Here is a 21,766-nt window from a genome sequence, read left to right as displayed (position 1 = left end):
TGAGACTGTTCTGAATAAAAATTTGAATAAAAAAAAAAACAACAATATAAAATACATACCAAATACACAATGAACAATAAAACAGAAAAACAACTATTCAACCATCATGGCATCAAGAAAAACAGTGACATTCCTCCTTCACTACATTCTCCATGATACTTCTAAAATCTTTAACAGAAATGGATGTTTGTAGTTTTAGAGTTTTTTGAAGATTATTCCACAACCATGGTGCATGGTAGGAAAATGCTGTTTTTCTGAGTCTGTCAGAACTCGGGGAACAGTCAAAAGCAACAACTTGGCAGCACGTAGATGGAAACTACTAGAGTTAACAGAAAGAAGATTACTGAGGTATTCTGGGAGTTTTCCCAGCAGAGCTTTATAGACGAACATAAACCAGTGTTTTTGTCTATGAATAGTTAATAATGTCCAACTCAATAAATCATAGAGAATGCAGTGGCGAGTGAGGGATTTTGCATTTGAAATGAAATGTAAAGAAGCATCATATACTGAAATATTAAAAGAAATATAAAAAATGAAAAAGACACTGAAGACAGTTAAATGTGGTTTTAAATCATTCTGTATGGTCAGAACATAAAATCACTTGCAAGGCAATAGAACATCTAGATATGGACTATTCAATACTAAAGTTACAGTAAAATGACATAAAACAGCAAATTAAATAACTACAGTATATTACGTTCTGGCAAAATAAAGTGCAAACCAGAAAAAAAAGATCCTGAAAGACAAATCCATTTCACAATAATAATATTTATGATAAATATAGCTTTTATTGCCCGACCCTGATTTATAGGTTAGTGCAGCTACGATAAATGGTTCTGTACCTTGAATGTAGTTTTGAAATTGAATCAGCAGCTGGATTTTATGATGCAATGTGATGATGGTCCCTTTTTTTGGATAAAACTTTGCTATTATGAAACATAATTTTAGATGTTTATAGCATAATACATTATGATAGAAAGTGGTGGAAAAATAATCATTGGTATTTGTATTTCTGTAGATATATATTTTACCTCAGTGATGAGGTGATGAGGTGCTGTCCTGGAAAAATTTGAAAATTACTCTTAAAAGTGCTTGAATTTGACCTTGAAATATATGTACGAACCCTGAGATCCATTCAAATGATTCTTTTTAGCCTTATCTCAGTAAATGCTCATCAGTTTTACTCATTAGTCTCATTCTCATAAGCTCAGGGTTTCAGCGGGGTCTTTAAAAGCCTTAAAAATCTTGAATTTACAAATCTGCATTTAATATCTTTAGAAAAGTCTTTAAAAGGTATTAAATTTGATATATTAGGTCTTAAGTTATGTCCCCAGAAACTTGTTGACTGTATTGTGTTTAAATGTGTCTGTTAAATGTTCAAACTGCAAAGAAAGTTACGTTAGTTGACTCAGTTCATCCTGTTCCAACCCGACAATTTATTCTGAAATGTGGAACCAATTATTGCTAACTTTGCAGCCCTTGGTGAGAAATGACTCGGAACAATGGGAATCAAGGCATTGGAGGAAATAAATACATTTTCCTAAATTCTTGGAGTCACAAACTTTTGCCAGTATGGCTGTGAAATGGGCATTAAATCTGTTCTAAGTAGTTTTAAAAGGTCTTAAAAAGTCTTAAATTTGACTTGTAGGAACCCTGTGAACTTCCCTTCAATGTTTCCCTCTCATCATTTTCGTTTTCTTTGTGATCAGGACACCCGGTCTCTTCACAGCGAGAACTCCTCAAGCTCCCAAAGTTTAGACGACGCCACCATCGAGCGAGGAGTAAGAGCAGACTCCTGTTTCTTCTAAATCCACTCTTTTGTGCGCTAACAGTCGCTAATCTCTGTTAATCTGTTGTTTCTGATTTCACTGCTGCACAAAAGGACTGATCAGATTCTGAGGTAACGCTGAAAATACGCCGTCTAGTCATAAAAATGTGAAGCATGTCTCGTGACAAGTGTAGGTCATATTATGTTACTGCAGGAGAACAATGGCTGCAGACATTTGGAGAGAAAATCAAAGGTTATGGGCTATATTTAACCCTCACTAAAGCAGTTACAGTCTGCATACGACAGATTTTTTCAAGTCCTCAAACTAACCTTCCACTCTCTTCAGTCTGTTTGGTACACAGACGATGAACCTAGCTGTGAGGTGAAAAGCCAGCCGGTGGAGACACAGAAGAAACGAACTATGGTGCGTACAGTTGCAAAGGGTCGGGGTCAGTTTTACATTTAACACGAAGAAAAACAGCAAATAAGATATTTGTGCACAAGTTGAATCTTTTCAGCGCCAGACCCCAACGATCCACTTTATGTCTCCTCAACACCCACATTTACGGCAATATGTCACAAATTGCCACAATGTCAAACAATGAATTAAATGGACCTTGCAGGAATATCATAATATTCCAACCACTGAGAGGAAACGTAGCATTAATACTGACTGTCTCATTCCAGTGGGACCTGTCAGTGGGTGGATATATTAGGCTGCAGGGGAACATTTAGCCCTTAAAGCTGTAATGACATTGATGACTTTGTTTCCAGACTTTCAGAATAAAGAGGATCCTTCCCAGTGCTTTGTTCGGGTCTGGGCCACAGGTACGTCCTCATGTTTTAACCCTTTAACACAGTGTTTTTCAACCTTGGGGTCAGGACCTCACATGGGGTCACCTGGAATTCAAATGGGGTCGCCTGAAATTTTTAATAATTGATAAAAAACAAAACAAAAAACTTACTAATAAAAAATATATATTGGTGAATATATCAGAGTAGAGACTGCGATCTGGTAGGATCGGCGATTCTACCAGTTGAGACTCTGATCGTAGTCTCTACCAGTAGAAACTCCGATCAGAGTCTCTACTGGTAGAAACTCCGATCCTGCCAGTAGAAACTCCGATCGGGTTAGGGTTAGGGTTAGGGTCAGAGACTCTGATCGGAGTTTCTACTGGTAGAGACTACGATCGGAGTCTCTTCTGGTAGAATCGCCGATCCTACCAGATCGCAGTCTCTACCCTGACAAATATATTGGTGAGTTGAGAGCGACAATCCCAATCCATAAAAGACATGACAAACTGAAGCTGAAACTGAAGCACTGTGGTTCTGTTTATCTGTCAAATGTTCATTGTGGTCAGTTTCAGATGCTGCAGCTCTTTCATAATTCATAGTTTGAGTTCTTGTTTGTTCAGTATTAATTGTCAGCCTTGTAAATCCAAGCTGGACTGACTGTACATATCCTGACCAAGGAAAATAAAATTCTCACTTTGTGCAGTAATCTACACCTGGCTTAACCCTTTCATGCACGAAGTATGAGAACCTTAGTCAAGATTTTTTCTTCAGTGTTTAGCCATGAAAAAAACAATGCGATCGAGTTTTTTTTTTCTATGGAGTTACAAAAATATTCGTGCATTTGATTTTTGAAGTAAAGAAACGTGTTTAAAACCCAATATCAGAAAGTGATATGAAAACAATGAAATAAAAACATTTTTAATGCTGCTAATCTGATGTCTTCTCACATTTTAACATATTCTAATGCTAGTAATGACTCACTTCATGGAGATAATATGCAAAAAAAGCCCTTCTTGTCTAACAAATAACAATTGATTTACACTCAAACATGTTAGTGCAGATCAGGTTTATCAAGAACAGTAAAGTTACAGTAATGATCTGAATTACAGGGTATGGGATGGTGCATAAGCGTCCACTGTGTTGGCTGATATGGAACTAAAACAACAAAACCCATTAATATACAAGAGAACAGCTGGAGAAGAACTGTCCACTGGAGTGGACAGTGCATGAAAGGGTTAATTTCTGCCTCCATCCATAGTAATATACATTATATAGACTAAATGTCTAAAATTAATGTTTATTTGCAACATAGTATAGCAAACTATTAAATTATATGATCAAAAACAAATTAATTTTAGCAACAACAAAAGTCTCCATTTTGAATGTCTGGGGTCGCTAAAAATGTGTGATGTTAAAACGGGGTCGCGAGCCAAAAAAGGTTGGGAACCACTGCTTTAACCCCTGATGTGTCTGTGGTGAACGTTCTGTATGTATGATTTATTTTAAATATTCATAAAAATGCAACTGTTTGCTCAATAGGAAAAATTTTCACAACATGCTGATACAATAGACCTGTGGTTTCAATAGACATCTGAGCATGCTCAGTGCACCCCCTGCTGCCTGTGTAATAGAGGCCAAATCAGAGAGCAGTTAGTGAGACTGAGTCAATATACAAATAGACGGTTTATGCTTTTTTTTTTTTTTTTTTTTTACACATCCTTTTTCATGTCATTTTTTGTTTTTATTGTAATCGTTTTGGCATCCGTCTGTCTGTCCATTCAAAGACATAATCGCATTGTCTGAAGAATGCATTGACGTTTCGGCACCAAATTTATACTGTGAATGCATCTTGGCATGGAGCTGAAGCCTATTGAAAATAGATGACCTTGACCTACTTTTTCAAGGTCAAATGGCCTTGTGCAGTTATAATATGAGTACTTTCAAATATAAATATGTAATCAGTTTTACACAAAGACAATCTAATCTAAATTATAGGGCAGTAAGTTTTGACAGAATCTTACACTATGTTTGGCTGAGGGGGATTAAAAGTGTGCAGCAGATTATGTTTACTGTTTGTAGTGTGGTTGTGATTTTCCTTTACTTTTTTTTTTTTTTTTCTGAGTTTTGACCGTGTAACTGCTTTTTGGAGTTCAACCAAACATCAAAAAGCAGTTGAACTGATTTAGGAAAAAAGAGCCTAAAACATAAACTGCTGGGTCCAAATTCAAATCCTTGTTGTTGTTCAATGTGTTCCAGTTCACAGTTCATGTTCAACATCCTAAGTCTCTTTTTGATGTACATTCTGAGTGTCTTATTTTGTAAAAACCTGTCAAACTTCAGTTCCTTTCTTTGTCTTTTTCTGTTATTCCACCTGTTTTGACCATAAAACACACAGTAAAACAAAACCACTGAAGAAAAGGAACACAAGCACATACTCACACCAGCTTTTATGAACCTGAAACAGACGACAATTCACAGCAGAACGTTTACCTGGAATAATGTCTCAGGGGTTAAAGGGTTAACATGTGTTCTACTCTTCAAAATCAAGCTGTTTCATTCATTTGTTTTTATTTGTTCCACTCCTTAGGACTCTACATCATCTGGTCCTCAGGCACCGCCTCAGGTCAGTAGTCAGATTCTATGTATACCGCACATATTTAATATAACACACACAGTGACTGACAATAACATAAGATATACAGTAATTGAAGAGCAGAGGATAAAAGTGAAAAAGAGGTCATGAAAATAAAATGTTGATGAAGGTTGAAAATGGATAAATGGTGGGAACAGTATTTATTTTATTTTATTCTTAGTTCATTCTTTAGTTTATATGGGCGTGGTGTTTTACAAGCTTTTTTTGCTTCTATCTCTCCCATGCACATGTTGTTTGATGTTATTATTCACATGTTATAATTCTTTTGTCTTTACATGTATTTTAGTAGTTTTTTGGGGGTTTTTTTTGGTTTCTTTTATATTTTAAATCAACATTGTATTAACCCATAAAGACCCAGTGCTACTTTTGTGGCAGTTCCCAAATGAATGTTTCTCTATTTCGACCTTTCTTAACTGATTTGTCACATTTTTTTTTATCTTCTGTATTCTGCATTTTTTGGTGTGAATCATGTATTTTCCTATATTTAATTCACAGATCATGTAGATGTACATGAAAACTCAGAGTAAACTCAAGGTTAACTAGAACAGCACTCGGACAGCGCAGACCTCCGCCACAAAATTGCCAGGTTACAGCATTAACCCTAACCCTAACTTGTCCTGTCCTCAGTGACATTTTCAGGCCTAAACAATTTGAATTAACTTTGAAAGGCAGGAACAGCTGCCATGGGTAAAGAAATGAAATTGACATGGTGGCCAAAGTGTCAATACTGTAACCTGGCAGTTTTGTGGAAAACAAGATGGATGCCCATTGTCCCCTCCCATGACCTTTGATTGGATTTAAATCCCACCGCTACTTTGCGCAAACCAGTTTTAACTTGGATTGCGCAGTTTGCCCCTGCTCACTCATGCATGAAAACCTGGGTCTGTAAATTTGGACAAATATCCACCAACCCCCTACCTACCGACGTCCATAAAAGAAAATTCCAAAAATTATCAAATGCGAAACTGGGGGTAATTTTTCAAAATGTATAGTTGTTGTTTTTTTTTTTTTTTTTTATACATCCTGTATATGTATAAGAAAGCAAGTGGTGCTAGGCGCAACAAACCCCATCCCTCGCACATATTGTAGCTTATTTTGGTATCGATCCAGCTGATGTCATCATGTCTATGCATGTGCTGATGTCAGCATAGACATAGAAAAATTTTGACCATCATAAGTAGAGGGGGAAAAATAAAAAAAAAAAAGATTTAAAAATTCATTAAAAATTTGAACTTCGACCTACTTTTCCCAAAATGTAATGAAATCTATTCTGGGTCAGTGGCAATCTATAAACCAAATTTGGTATGAATTCAACCAATAGTTTTACTGCTAGTGTGTTAACAAAGAAACAAACCGAACCAAAAACAATACCCCTTGCCTCCCCTTCGGGGGGTGGGCTAACAATATGTTCTACAACAGGGGTGTCCAATCCTGGTCCTCGAGAACCACTATCCTGCATGTTTTAGATGTTTCCCTCTTCCAGCACACCTGATGGTTGTTATCAGGCTTCTGCAGAGCTTCATGATAGGCTTATCATTTGAATCAGGTGTGTTGGAAGAGTGAAACATCTAAAACATGCAGGATAGTAGCTGTCTAGGAACAGGATTAGATACTCCTATTCTACAACAACAATGTTCTACTCATGAGTGACAAGATAATCAAAGTAAAGTCAACACATAACAATTTATTGATTTTTTTTTTTTTTTTTTTAATTCAACTTGTAGTTTAGCTGCTAAAGTACAAAGAAACAAACCGGACCAAAATCAATACCCCAGTGTAATTAATGTAATAAATCTCATATTGTCTGAACAAAAGGTTAAAGACATGTTGGTAGTAGTAGTGTAGTTTTATTTCGAGCACACAGAATCATCAAATAACAAAGAATCATACAACATGGTCAAACAAAACTTTTCTGCGCTCGAAAAGGAGTGGGAAGAAGTAGAATGTATTGACTCCCACTCCTTTATACAAACTAATACTAAAATTAAATTAAATCTGCTTCCTTTGCTTTGTTAACACAGTTTTCTTCTGTGTATTTGTACAATAACCCAAAACATCCATACAAACCATTCACATACATTTTTTTAGTCACCTCACACACAATCAGATTTGCATAATCAACCATTTTTTATATAAACTATAATATTTATATGCACTTTAAATATTTACTACAAATACAATGATCAATAAATGTGATAATATCTTCTTATCGTGATAATTAATTTATCACAATAATCTTATTTTATGTGTTCTTCTATATTATAAGAAGATATTCACTTATTCAGATAATGTTCTATATTTTGTTATTATAGTGGATTTTTACTTCCTTTTAAATGCACAAATTGAAGAAGACATTTTTAAGTTTTGCTCCAGATTATTCCACAGATGTACCCCAGATGTACATGTTAAATGCAAAGGGAGGTCACACTAAATACTACCACTGTGGTTTATAAAAGCTGGGGTTTTGTTTTGTTTTTCCTTCTGTACATACTTCATATATATCAGATTGGATCTAAAGACAGAGACTGAGAAATGCATATGTGTGAACATTAGAACTTTACTAAACCGACAAACCTAATGTTACCTAGGACTCTTGCACAGGACTGTAAATAAAGTCCTAAATAGGCTGTGGAAATCAATGAGATGTCCTTTTTTAATGAGGGTGTGTATTTTTAATGTCATTCAAGGACACCCAAAAGTAACCTTAAACTGAAACCTTAGTCTCTCAGGTTAAAATCTCCACCATCTATTGTCTGATTTTCACAGTGATATAACAGCCATTTGTCTCCTATGTCAGTAAATTATTTTTAGTTTCCTTTCCCGTTACATTTCCTGGTGGTAAGTACACTCCTGTCATGTGGCATCGTTGAGATCAAATAATGAAAATGACTAAGTTTGTCATGGAAAAGGACCTGCTTCTTATGCAACCTTTTCAACTGAAACCTGCATGAAACAGAACCGAAATGTCTTCATCTTGGGGAATAATCCTTAAATCACTGTGTATTAGTGTCATAAACGTTTGTCATAAATGTGTCTTTTTGAGCCATTAGGGCAAAAATCTGATCAAATACAGATGAAAGTAGTTAATAAATGACAACATATGATTTTGAGAAACGATTGGGACACAATTTATGTTGAATTTCTGCAGAAAATCACAGGCTGTCAAATAATTTTCAGGGCTACTGAAAGTTTAACCCTTTATAGGGCACTCATGGAAATACTTTAAAATTCCAAATTTCAACCTTAATGTGTTATTGGGAGACATAACATAAGGCTTTATTACTTTTGTGAATTTTTTTCTAATTTTTTTTGTTATATGGGAAATCAAGGTCAATGAAGGTAGCATATTTGTTTCCTTACAAAAAAATACAAGAAGTAAATATAAAATATACAAGAAAATCACATGTAATCTGCAAGGAACATGTATTTTACAACATTAGACCAACATAAGTGCTGATCCAGACACCTGTCCACATCCACATTGTCCCTTTGAACATCATTCCTTACAGCAGCTCCAGCAACACAACTTATAGCAACTTATACTCACTCATCATACTTGATGATTAATGGAAAATTAACATGTTTATGTTTATGCATTTGGCAGACGCTTTTTTCCAAAGTGACTTACAGGGGAAAACCAATTAAATCACTCAATCAATCAAATTTTATTTATATAGCGCCAGATCGCAACAAAAAAGTTATCTCATGACACTTTATATATAGAATTGGTCAAAACCAGACTCTAAGCCAATTTACAGAAACCCAACAGAATCCTCCAGGAGCAAACACTAGTGACTGGTGACAGTGGCGAGGAAAAACTTCCCTTTAACAGCAGAAACCTGGAGCAGACCCAGACTCCTGGAGGATGGACGTCTGCCTTGACCAGTTGGGGTTAAAGAGAGAGGGTAAAGAAAGAGAGAGTGATAGAGATCGAGACTGGGGGAGAAGGGGGGGGTAGGGGGAGACACATGGAGGCAGTTGAGGATAAGTGAGTGATGATGATGAAGGCAGGAGAGAGGCAGGACCACCGCAGCAGGTCCAGAGATAATCCTGGGAAAATCTGTGATTAGTCTGGGAAGAACTTTATTAAAATATTTAAAATGGAATGTCTGCCAGTGCTAGAACATAAATATACTTAATGTATTGTAATGTGCTGCATAGATAAAATCTGTGCTAATGGGTTTTATATTGTTGCTGATGGAAACCTTGTGAGTCCATTTTTGGCCTTTTTTTTTTTTCATTCTATCAGTCAGTCTTCATGTGGATCTGACAGTGTTAGAAATATTTAACGAATGAAAAGTGTTGAAAACAGCTTGTGACTACATCTATTAACGCTTTATAGTTCACTCATTGAATTGCTCTGAAATTCAAAACTTCAACCGTAGTGTGTTATTGGAGGACATAACAAGATATTATTACTTTTGTGAAATTTTTACAATTTTTTTATTGTCATGTAGAAAATGAAGGTCAATGAAGTTACCATATTTGGTTCCTTGGCCAGTAGTGGCAAAAAGGGGGAAAAAAGAATTTTATATAAAAAAAATACAAAGAAAAACATATATAATTTGAATTATTATTATAGTTAGTTTTATTTAGTTTTGACTTTTTTTTTCTCTAATTCAGTTAGTTTTAATTAGTTTTTAGAGCAGGTTTGCTAGTTTTTATTAGTTTTTGTTATTTTCTAAATGCTTAGTTTTAGTTTAGTTTTAGTTTTTTTTATATCTTTTATCTTCTTTGCCATTGAATTCAAATAAATCCCAGACAGGACTCTGCTGCTTTCTCCCACCTTTAGTCTCCATGTTTCCAGGTAGAGTGGGGACCAGAAGACCACTAAACGACAAGTGACGAGAAGTGACAGACTGTTAAATATCATATGGCGTCAACAGCTATAATTGCTTGAGAGAAATCGATTTCATATCAATCCGACATTGACAAAGACAAAAACGAGGGAATTTTATCCATAATTTTTTTACGTTTTAGTTAGTTTCGTAAGCACACAATACAGTTTCAGTTAGTTATCTTTTAATTATAGTTTTTATTTATTTCAGTTAACAAAGATGTTTTTACAATTCTAGTTTTCATCATTTCGTTAGTTTTCGTTAACAATAATAACCTTGGTCAACATCCATATTATCCCTTTGAACATCATTCCTTACATTAGCACCATTACTTCGTGGTACCTAACAAAGCAGGTACACTCACTGTTCATGCAGAGGTGAACCTTACAGACCCTGTAGACCACATTGGACCTGAGATTGTTGACTCACTGTCCTCACTGGAACTGTTACTGCCACTCTCTTTTAACGTATGCGGAAATGACCAAAAATAATCACTTACCCGAAAAAGGGTTAAAGAGGTCATCAACAAGTACAACTAATAACAGTCAGTGTATTTGTTCCAACAGGGATTAGATAAGTATGTCTGCACAGGGAGGAGGCCCAGTGCTTCACACATCTTGAATTGTTGTGTTTCAGTAGTTGTTGGTGCGTCCTGTTGTTACTGCAGCCTTTTCATGGCCATTAGGGTGTGGTACATTTACCGGCAGTCACGTGACTTCACATCAGACACAAACTGCAGACTGATGGCCAGTGTTAAAACAATGTTTCTTTGAAGATCATTCCTCAATCCGCTGACGGTTCAGTGCTTCTGTTCCAGGAGACCGTGGAGGTTCAGACGTTGGAGATGGCTGAAGTACCGACGCCCAGTGAAGGAACCGTCCTGGACCCTCTGGACGTACGTTCATATAAAACACAGGTTTCAGACACAGTAGAGGTCAAGTGAACATCTGAGACAAAGTAAGGAATAACAGAATCTGAATCACCGAAGATCAGCAGGAATTACTTAGTCATAAATATTTACAGTGACACTACACTTTTTACTCTTTTCTTTCTTTCTTTCTTATATTATACTATAAATATAACTAGAAAAGCACCTGGAGAGCGCAGAACTCCACCAAGGCAAATCAGTCCTGTGTGTCCCCCCCCCCACCACCAACAAAATTGAATCATTTGTTCCTTGTGCCAGTATCAGCATTTCCTGAAAATTTCAGCAAAATCCGTCCATAACTTTGAGTTATCTTGCTAACAGACAAACAGACAGACAAGGAGGTAAATAAGATAAGATTAAATAAAAATTTGTGGATCCAGACAGTGATCCGGATCATTCCCAAAATCTAATCATATGTTATTCGTCCCATTTCGGACATTTCCTGAAAATTTCATCAAAATCCGTCCATAACTTTTTCAGTTATGTTGCTAACTAACCAAGAAACAAACAAACCCTGGCAAAAACATAACCTCCTTGGCGGGGGTAAAAATAGAACCTATTTTACGAACTTTCAGTCTTGCATCACATTATCTTTGTATTAGGGCTGCACAATTTTGGCCAAAAATTAAATCCTGATTATTATTATTATTATTTATTATTTATTATTATTTTTTGATAATAACAATGGATTGGATTTCTATAGCACTTTTCTAGACACCCAAAGCACTTTACATTACTGACCCATTATTCATTCGCTCTCACATTCTCCCTCTGGTGGTGGTAAACTACATTTGTATCCACAGCTGCCCTGGGGCAGACTGACGGAAGTGTGGCTGCCAGTTCGCGCCTACTGCCCCTCCGACCACCACTAAACATTCATATGTATTCATACACCAGTGTGAGTGGTACTAGAGGCAAGGAGGGTGAAGTGTCTTGCCCAAGGACACAATGGACTGACTAGGACAGAGCAGGATTCAAACTGCCAACCCTTCGGTTGTTGGACGACCCGCTCTACCACCATGGCCACCTCATGGCTAAACTCGATTTTTGGGTAAAACTACAGAAGACAACAGAAGTCGTCATGTCACTTTTGTGTGCAGCCTGCAATGCAACACACTGCTCCCTACCTCAAATCTGTGATGGTTCCACAGAATCGCCGGAAATTCCGTGATGGGCCCACAGAAGTTATACCAGTGTAAGTCAGTTAACAGGAATCAGTCGTGTGTATGTGGACAATGAAGTATGAGTGATCCCCATGCAGTTATATTTGAATTGGGTTGTTCGTGTGTGGACCACGGCTTACATTGGAATCACTTCTGTTGGTCCATCATGAAATTTTTCGGTGATTCCATGATGCCATCACAAATTTAAGGTCTGTGGTCAATACCAAGGTTATAATAGTTTTGGATTTTTCATTATAGTTTAGTTTTATTTAGTTTCGACTTTTTTCCTCTCTAATTCAGTTAGTTTTAAATAGCTTTTAGAGCAGGTTTGCTAGTTTTTAATAGTTTCCGTTATATTCTAAATGCTTAGTGTTTTTTTCAAATAAATCCCAGACAGGACTCTGCTGCTTTCTCCCAACTTCAGTCTCCATGTTTCCAGGTAGAGTGGGGACCAGAAGATGACTGTAACCAACAAGTGACGGACCGTGAAGTGTCTTATGGCGCCAGCAGTTAAAATTGCTTGAGGGAAATAAATCGGTTTTATATCAATCTGACATTGTCAAAGATGAAAACGAAGGGAATTTTATCCAAAATGTTTATACGTTTTAGTTAGTTTTGTAAACACACAATACAGTTTCAGTTAGTGATCATTTTTTTCTTTTAATTATAGTTTTTATTTATTTCAGTTAACGAAAATGTTTTTACAGTTCTAGTTTTCGTCATTTCGTTAGTTTTCATTAACGATAATAACCTTGGTCAATACACGAACTTCTGTGAAAGATCGCTCTCACAGTTAGGAGGAGGAGCCTATGGTAGCCCAGAGGTGTGCGGTCCGGAGACAAGAGAGAGATGAAATTAATTTAATGATTACCCTTTTTTAAAAATCGTCCTAATTAAAAAATCCAATTTCGATTTAAAATTGATTGATCATGCAGCCCTACTTTGAATGAGTATATTTCTGAAAAAGATGTCTTATTTGCTGAAATGGATACAGATTAACTTTATTTTTTATCATTTTAAGGAAAAGAAAACAACCAAAAGAAAACATAACAAACAGGCTAAATATGTTGATTCATTGTTCCAGGATGAAGACGGCCTGTTGTCATGGTGGAGGACAGTAGACGGTAGGCGCGGCCCTGTTCACTAATGACGTGTAGGTTCATGACTTCATACTTTAGTGACAGTATGAAGTGTGTAATGGTTTTTCTTTGTGTCAGGCTGGAATGAGTGGAATGAGGCAACCCAAGACAGTGATGCTGAGGAGTAAGTAAACATGTTCCACAGACCCACATCTGTATCCATGCACCTCTACCGTCCATCTTCATGTTTTCTCCTCTACTACCAGGGTGGTGGAACAAGCGGCCGATCGCGTCTTCATGGCGGCTCGCCTCTTCGTCCGCTTCTTCAACCAACGCGGCGCTTCGCTCCAGCAGCGCATCCTGGAGCTCCTGTCTTTAGCCGACGCCGCCGACTCTTTCCATAAGAAAACCGTGACGGCCAGCATGGGCGGCGGGGTGGCCAGCGTCGCCGGGTCCGTCACCACCATCACCGGCCTTATTCTGGCACCTTTCACGGCGGGAACATCGCTCATCGTCACCGCGGTAGGCATCGGTGTAGCTACGGCGGGCGGGCTGGCGTCCGCTTCAGCCAACATCACCGACACGGTCCATTCAAAAACAGACAGGAAGAAGGTGGAGAAGATGATCCAAGACTACCAGGAGGAAATAAAGGACATCAAAGAGTGTCTGGACTTTCTGCAGGTGAGGAGACGGTTGGATGAAAACCTGCTGTGTTTGAAGGAATATAAATCTAGCATCGAAGGTCTTCAGTGTGTGTTGTGAAGTAACAAGAACTAAGGCTATGTTTAGACGGTAATGATCTGAACCGAAAACGCAAAAGTGGCGTTGCGTTCTCACTTTTAATTCGTTTAGACTTGTGTTTTGGGGGGAACATCTGCATGCAGATCAGGGGTCTCAAACATGCGGCCTGGGGGCCAAAGGTTCCAATCCGGCCCATGGGATGAATTTACAAAGTGCAAAAATTCCACAGTCAAGGCTGTGGAACTCATTTTAGTTCAGGTTCCACATACAGACCAATATGATCTACAGTAAAACAGTAACAGCATAATAACCTACAAAAAAGAATGACTCCATATTTTCTTAGTTTGATGTGAAAAAAATATTACATTATGTCTATAAATAATGACGACTCCAAATTTTTATGTTTTAGTGCAAAAAATAACATTAAATTATGAAAATATTTACATTTACAAACTATCCTCTAACAATAAATGTGAATAACCTGAACAAATATGAAGAACCTGAAATGTCCAAAGAAAATTAAGCACAATTTGAACTATTTTCTGCCTGTTGCTAAATGTTTAGTGTCTTTGTAGATCCGATCCATAATGCACATGTGGAAATAATAAGTTGAGGCATAATATTGTTAAAATTGCACTTATTTTTCTTAAGAAATTTCAGTTTTTTTCAGGTTATTCACATCTTTTTTGTTTGAATAGTTTATAAAACTAAGTATTTTCATCATTTCATAATTTTTTGCACTGAAACAAAGACAAAAATTTGGAGTTGTCATTATTTATTGGTTATTATGCTATTATTTTACTGGTCCGGCCCACTGGAGATCAAATCGGGATGAATGTGACCCCTGAAAGAAAATGAGTTTGAGACCCCTGATGCAGATGGACATGCAAAAGTGTGTGAAATTTCCTGTTCATCAATGTAATATGCACACCACGTGGCATCAGCACCACCAAGACCAAGCACCTGCATAGAACCTTTCTACTCCTCTGCTGTTCTCTCCTGGCACGAAATACAATCACAAAGTGGCTAGAGCAACTTGAAGGTCTGTCACAGGGAAATAATCCAACATGATGTTGTTTCCTGTACTGGTGCGTTGCCTGTGGTGTAAACTACAGGACAAGAAAACACAGTTTTGTGTTTTCAACCCTTTCGACCACAGGTGTCAAACATGCGGCCCAGGGGCCAAATCCAGCCCACAAAAGGGTCCAGTCCGGCCCTTGGGATGAATTTGTGAAATGCAAAAATTACACTGAGGTGTTAACAATCATTTTAGTTCAGGTTCCACATTCAGACCAATTCAATCTCAGGAGGGTCATAATAACCTATAAATACTCACAACTCCAAACTAGAACTAACTGCTGAACAGAAATGCAAAATGAATGGAACATACATGTTTATTCTCTACAGGAAGGGATGGAGACCCTGGAGGAGTGGAATTTTGAGCAGTACGCCGAGAGCATCTCCAAGAAGCACCTCAATCAAAACGTCAAACATGTAATGAAGGAGGGTGGCCGAGCTGGAAAGGCCTTGGTGATCAACACCGAGAGTCTGATCAGCACTGTTCAGGTCCTTGGTGTTGCGGGCGGCGCAGCCAAGGCCGCCCAGGTGATGAGCGTCACCACCGGAGTGATGTCGGGCCTCTTCCTCGCTCTGGACGTCTTCTTCCTGGCGAAGGATTCCATGGAGCTGAGGAAAGGGGCCAAGACGGAGTTCGCCACCAAGATCCGGGAGGTTTGTAAAGATCTGCAGGACGGACTGTTGGAGCTGAACAAGATCAAGGAGCAGCTGCAGAAGACGATGGACGGGATAGAGGTGGAGGTAGATGAGGAAGAGGAGGAGGATGAAGAACAACTGAAGGCTGATCTGAAGAAACTCATTGAACTTGAAGAATGAAGTATCTGCGATTTGGAAAGTCAAACCCAAACCTCAGTGCCCTTATCTTAGAAAGACCGGAGGGCATTATTATAACTCGAAGACACTGTTGATCCAATGTTGTAAGAATTTTAATTGAGTAGTTTCTGTTATTTATTTTGAATATGAAGTCAATTTAACCCGTGCTAATATGTAGTAATGTGTTTGTTTCACTGTTGTTTTAGTCAGTTTTTAAAAGACCAAGTTTCAGTGCAATAAAGGTGAATTCCTAGCAATGTCATGTCACCTTTTTGTGTCCGTAGGGGAAGAAGACGGAGACCAAATACCAAACAGATCAGTAACAGGACAGAACATTTCCTGGACACAAAGCAGTGATCACTATGTGCTCAGAATGACGCAAAACATGAAGAACCAGAACTGTGACAAAAACCCTTTGGCTTCTTATTGTTGCACAACGACCATTTCCTTGTTCTGCAGGTATTTTTACTCGTAAATCCCTGCTGCTGTGTGCCACCAGTTAAGAAATTCTTATTAAACAGAACCTGCTGCACACTTTTAATCCCCCTTGGCCAAATATAGTCAAAGATTCTGTTGAAAGTTACTGCCCTATAATTTAGATTAGATTGTCTTTGTTCGAAACTTATTACATATTTATATTTGAAAGTACTCAGATATTACAACTGCACAAGGCCATTTGACCTTGAAAAAGTATGTCATGATCACGTATTTTCAATAGACTTCTGCTCCATGCCAAGATGCATCCACAGTATAAATTTGGTGCAGATATCGCAATGCGTTCTTCAGATAATGCGATTATGTCATTGAATGGACAGACAGATGACAAAACGATTACAATAACCCTTCGGTCAGAAGTTGGCCGAGGGGTAAAAACTGAAAAGAAATACATTTTGTGCTGCAATAATTAAGTTTATACAAAGTGTTTAACTTTAATTTGCAATAGGGTGCTTCTATGAAACTGGTCCCTAAAAACAGAACAGAGGGGCTAAAAATTCAAACCAGATGTAGAGAGATGTTATAAAGCAAATTTGGAAGCACTTTGGGTCTATTTTAAAAATAAATATGTACTGAGATAAAAGAGAAACTATTTGTAGATAAAACACATTTTTATATTATTTGTATACAAAAATCTAACAGTAAAAAGGATGCCACTATTCTCTTTAATATCTTTTTATTCTCTTTCAGGTACATTTTGGGAATTGAAGTAAATATTCAAGACAGAGTGTTTCACAAAAATGACCGCTGTTGCAAAATCACTCACGATTTATTTGTGTCAAAATCGGCAGGTTCTGCATGTAACACCAGTGGACACGATGGGTTACACACAAAACCTGGGATGAGACTGAGATTCATGAAAAACCCACATGTCTGGATTAGAAAAAACACTAGGATAGTCAAATTTAAGTGTCTTTATTTATAGACCATTTACAGCCATGTTTTCAGATCAAATGCACTGACACCTAGCTAGCTTTTCCTGTCCCAAATTTGGTCCTACTTTTGGGCCCAATATTTTCTTAAAATTCATTAATTTTGGGATGGCTTGGAGCAAGAGTATAATTTTTTTTTTTTTTGCATTATCTGAGGTCATCATTAGGCACATTCTGGGGGGAAATATGTCGAAATTTCTCTTATATTATTGGGTCTAAAAAGCTGGAAAAGTACTAGGTACCAAAATGAACCCAATTTCATAGAAGCACCCAATATTTAATGAAAAGAAAAGTAATTTCCTTTCACACTCTGGATGATAAAGTTTAAAGTTTTGGGTCATACAACTCCTCCCTTATCAATTATATTTCCCTAAGTAGGATTTCTAGTCTTTGACAGTTCAATAATTATTCATTACCATTCATGAGGTGAATCATCCTGTGAACACTCACCTGCTGTGACAACCTTTGAAACAGAATATAGGCTGCAGTCAATCATTCGGTGATTAAACTCAACAGGTGGAGTTTGAGTCAGTTCTCCAGATGCTCTACAGTGCTAATATTTGCACAAAGCATGACAATAACCGGATGGACAACCCCTTTTTCTATTGTGTAGAAAGTTGTCCACTATCAATATATCCATATCCTTCAAAATCTGAAATAGTTACAGAGATAAAATAAGACTCTTCCAGTCGACTAATCTACTGTCATAGTTTCACATTTGGAGCCAAGACTGTATCTTGGAAACTTCAGCCAACCAGCATTTTTGACTTGATTTTTCTTTAAACAGTGACTCACACTTGGTAAAATTTTACTACTTTTATTCTTTATTACTTGTAAACCAGTGTATTTATCCCAATATAAAACTATATTCTGACACTTGTCATTATTGTTTTAGATCCCAGACCCGTTAGAAAAGAAACATCTGAATTCGATGTGTCCCAATACTTTTGTCCATTTGTGCATGAGTTAGGCAATTATGCTATGAGGCTAACGGTATTTAAGAGTTCTACAGCCAAACCAGTACTTCAATGAAAGTATATGCTTTAAATGTTTACACTTACAAATGATCCTTTTACATAAAATGTGGATAATCTAAACACATATGAGTCATTCCATAAGAAATCAACAGATTTTAAGAAAATTTCCCACCTGACCCTCTCAGATTTTTCTAAATTTTTACATACTTATAGAACATTATATATATATATGATGAGAAAATCCAAAATTTCAAGGCTTGATTGTAAATAGTTCCAAAGTTATGACCATTTGAAGTAGGTAGGGGGGACCCTAAAATTGCGACCAAAATTAAGACTTGAAATTTTCGGCTATTTTCAGGCTTCTATAACTTCTGAACAACAAGAGCTAGAGGTCTGAAATTTTCAGAATCATTTCACAGTAATCTATAGTCCTAAGAAATGTGGAAATATTTACTTAAAATGTATAATTGCATGTTACAGACAATGAGAAAGTTGAAATTTTATTTATCACGAACATCTAAAATGCTACTCATTACACAAACACTAATCATCATATTCATTAGAAATTTTATGTGCTATATCTTGGCTACTTAGGGAATGGATCTGTGTAAAATGAAGGTCCTATGTTATGTTATGTATGATATATGAACAGCTGAAAATCAAAAATATCTGTCCGACCTTTGGATTTAAAGGTCAATATCAGCATGTGGGATAGGTAGGATCACAAAATAAGACACCATGTGAAAGTACAGGAATTGCCCTAAATTTTGACGCCAAGCACAACTTGCTTCTATAAATCCTTCTATGGTAAATGTTCAAATTAAATATGGACATTTCGCCCTCATATTTTAGCCATATAACAGAAACTTTGGAACTATTTACAATTAAGCCTTGAAATTCTGGGTTTTTCCATCATATATAATGTACTAGAAGTATGTAAAAAATTTAGAAAAATCTGAGAGGGTCAGGTGGGGACCACTTGATGAAATGATATGGAATGACCCCTATGAACAAACTGAAATGTCTTAAGAAAAATGAGTGGAATTTACCAATATTCTGCCTGTCATTAAATGTTTTATGTCTTTGTAGATCCACTGTCATCTGTAAGTTGTAATGCACATGTGTAAATGATGAAGTGAGGCAGAATACTGTTAAATTGTACTAAAACAAAGAGAAAAACAAGTGGTGCCAGGCACAACAAACCCCACCCCTCGCACGTGTTGTTTCTTATTTTGGCATCGATCCAGCTGATGTCATCATGTCTATGCATGTGCTGATGTCAGCGTATCAATTGTCTCTATATATCAGTGGTGGCTGCTCGTCTTTCAGACAGGGGAAGCTCATTGTCGGCTTACATCAAAAAAAAAAAAAAAAAGTCAAGTTATTTAAACATACATTCGGCCCTCCGTTCCTTTTTAAGAAAATGCTCAGTGACCTTATCGTACCAGTAGGCGTCTTTTCCAGGGACTGAACCAGTGTCCTCTGAATGTCCAGCAGAGCTGGGCTGCTTAGATTGCCTTGGCCTTTTGTGTTGTGGGTGTAAGACTTCAGCCTTTATAAACTACAGATGCTCCTTTCACTCCGACCTAGCCGACAGTTTGATTGATTTAACTACCTACAAAACAATATTAAACTCGAACAAGAAATGATTAAATTATGTAACTGAAACAAGAAAACACTGAAATTATGTTAAATTGAAACAAGGAAGTACAATGAGTGTGTTTTATTTACAGTGCAAGAAATGAACGAGTAATTTCGTAGTGGTTTTTCTCTTGATTTCACAGCAGAATGTGTGACGGTATTAAACTGAACTGTGTCAGTGAAGGAGTAGATCTCAAACTAGCTGTCAATCAAACAGGATTCAGCCTTTCCACTGATCCTCCAATCAGCATGTGGGATTCTGGCGTCCAGCCTGGCCGAGCTCCGCCCACAGCTCCATTCACCCCCAGAGACGCCCGGCATCCGGGGGCGGGACAACATCGTGGCATTTATCCAATTACCGTCCAGTTTTGAGGTAATGAAAAAAACTGTTCCACTCAGTCCCATTGAAGCCCAGAGACGCCTGCAGTCTACGGACAAATGCACTGAGCAGAGATGGAGGAGAAAACAGCGCAATGGGAATGTATGAGAAGTGAACAACATCGAGTCTGTTAGTTTGTGATAAAGCTGATTCTGAACGAACTCGTCTGTGAGATGAACGTGTTCTAACACATTTGTAGTCAACAAAATGTCAACACAACCGAACATATTTAACCATTTAATTTTGGTAATTTTAGGGGAAGCCGGGCTTCCCTTGCAGTCTATGAGAAATTGCCACTGCTATATATGTACCAAGTCTGACGTAAATTGTTTTTACAGACATGAAATTTTGCCCATTATAAGTAAATGGGGGGAAAAAAAAAAAAATTTAAATTTATAAAAAAAATTGAACTTTGATCTATTGTTCCCAAAATATAATCACATGTATTCTGGGTTACTGGTAATCTATAACCTCTTAAGACCCGGGAAATGTTGACAAAGTACAAGCATTTTTTGTTTTTATTAAAGAAGTGCCTACATTGGAAACATCATGATGCAACAGTTTTTTCAGATGCAGTTTTTAAAATTTGTATGGAATATCCTTTGTGGTGGACAGTTTTCTTTTCTTTTTTTTTTTTTGTATAAAGTTGTGAAACTCTTGTCTACAAATGTGGACAGAAAACCCATAGCTGGCTCTTAGGAGGACAAACCAAATTTGGTATGAATTCAATCAATAGTTTTGCTGCTACAGACATGTGAAATTTTGCCCATTATAAGAAAAATCAGGGTGGGGTAAAAATTTGTGGAAAATTTGAACTTTGACCTACTTTTCCCAAAATGTAATCACATCTGTTTTGGGTCACTATCAATCTATAAATCCAATTTGGTATGAATTCAACCAATTTTGCTGCTGCAGACATGTAAGATTTCGCCCATTATAAAAAAAATGGGAAAAAAAGATTTTAAAAATTCCTAAAAAATGTGGACTTTGACCTACTGTTCCCAAACTTTAACGAGATCTATTCTGGGTCACTGGCAATCTATAAACCCAGTTTGGTATGAATTCAACCAATAGTTTTGCTGCTACAGACATGTGAATTGTCAATTAAACGGCGATTAAACCAGTGACTTTAATGGGGTTTAAATTTAATCCGAACTTTTCTTTTTCAACTGGAATAAGGTGTTTACATGGGCATCTGAAATAGGATCTAACCTTTAATCAGATTAAACCAGGAAGAAAAGTTGTCATGGAAACGCACGGACTGTGTGGCTTAAAAGTCAAGTTCTGATCAATAATAATAGCTAATAAAAATAAAAATAGTCATGTGTTGTAACCGTGTGAATTTTAAGTCCATCTTAAGTATAATAGTGATCTGTCATTGGAGAAAATGAGGAACTAACCCTTTTAAAATAACCTCAGTTTACTGGCTTCAGTCACATGACAACGTAACATGTGTTCTGAGAAGGAAGAGCGGACAGTAGACCTCT

The 21,766-nt window shown here is 37.0% G+C and overlaps 1 protein-coding gene across 2 annotated transcripts in view; it reads left to right on the top strand.

Moving 5' to 3' along the window:
* The window catches only part of LOC115439037 (uncharacterized), a 38,171-nt gene extending 22,059 nt beyond the window's left edge, over positions 1 to 16,112 (top strand). For both annotated transcript variants that reach the window (XM_030162936.1, XM_030162935.1), the window contains 9 exons: positions 1,710 to 1,781; positions 2,115 to 2,192; positions 2,543 to 2,596; positions 5,151 to 5,186; positions 10,872 to 10,949; positions 13,230 to 13,269; positions 13,363 to 13,408; positions 13,491 to 13,905; positions 15,373 to 16,112. In XM_030162936.1, coding sequence (XP_030018796.1) covers positions 1,710 to 1,781; positions 2,115 to 2,192; positions 2,543 to 2,596; positions 5,151 to 5,186; positions 10,872 to 10,949; positions 13,230 to 13,269; positions 13,363 to 13,408; positions 13,491 to 13,905; positions 15,373 to 15,858 — 1,305 coding nt within the window. In that variant the 3' untranslated portion in view covers positions 15,859 to 16,112. The remainder of the gene's footprint in view (positions 1 to 1,709; positions 1,782 to 2,114; positions 2,193 to 2,542; positions 2,597 to 5,150; positions 5,187 to 10,871; positions 10,950 to 13,229; positions 13,270 to 13,362; positions 13,409 to 13,490; positions 13,906 to 15,372) is intronic.
* Positions 16,113 to 21,766: the final 5,654 nt, after the last annotated feature.

The sequence above is a fragment of the Sphaeramia orbicularis genome, chromosome 18, assembly GCF_902148855.1.
Source record: "Sphaeramia orbicularis chromosome 18, fSphaOr1.1, whole genome shotgun sequence".
NCBI classification, from domain to species: Eukaryota; Metazoa; Chordata; class Actinopteri; order Kurtiformes; family Apogonidae; genus Sphaeramia; species Sphaeramia orbicularis.
The sequence above is the reverse complement of the archived record's forward strand: the minus strand, read 5'-3'. Positions and strand labels throughout refer to the sequence as shown.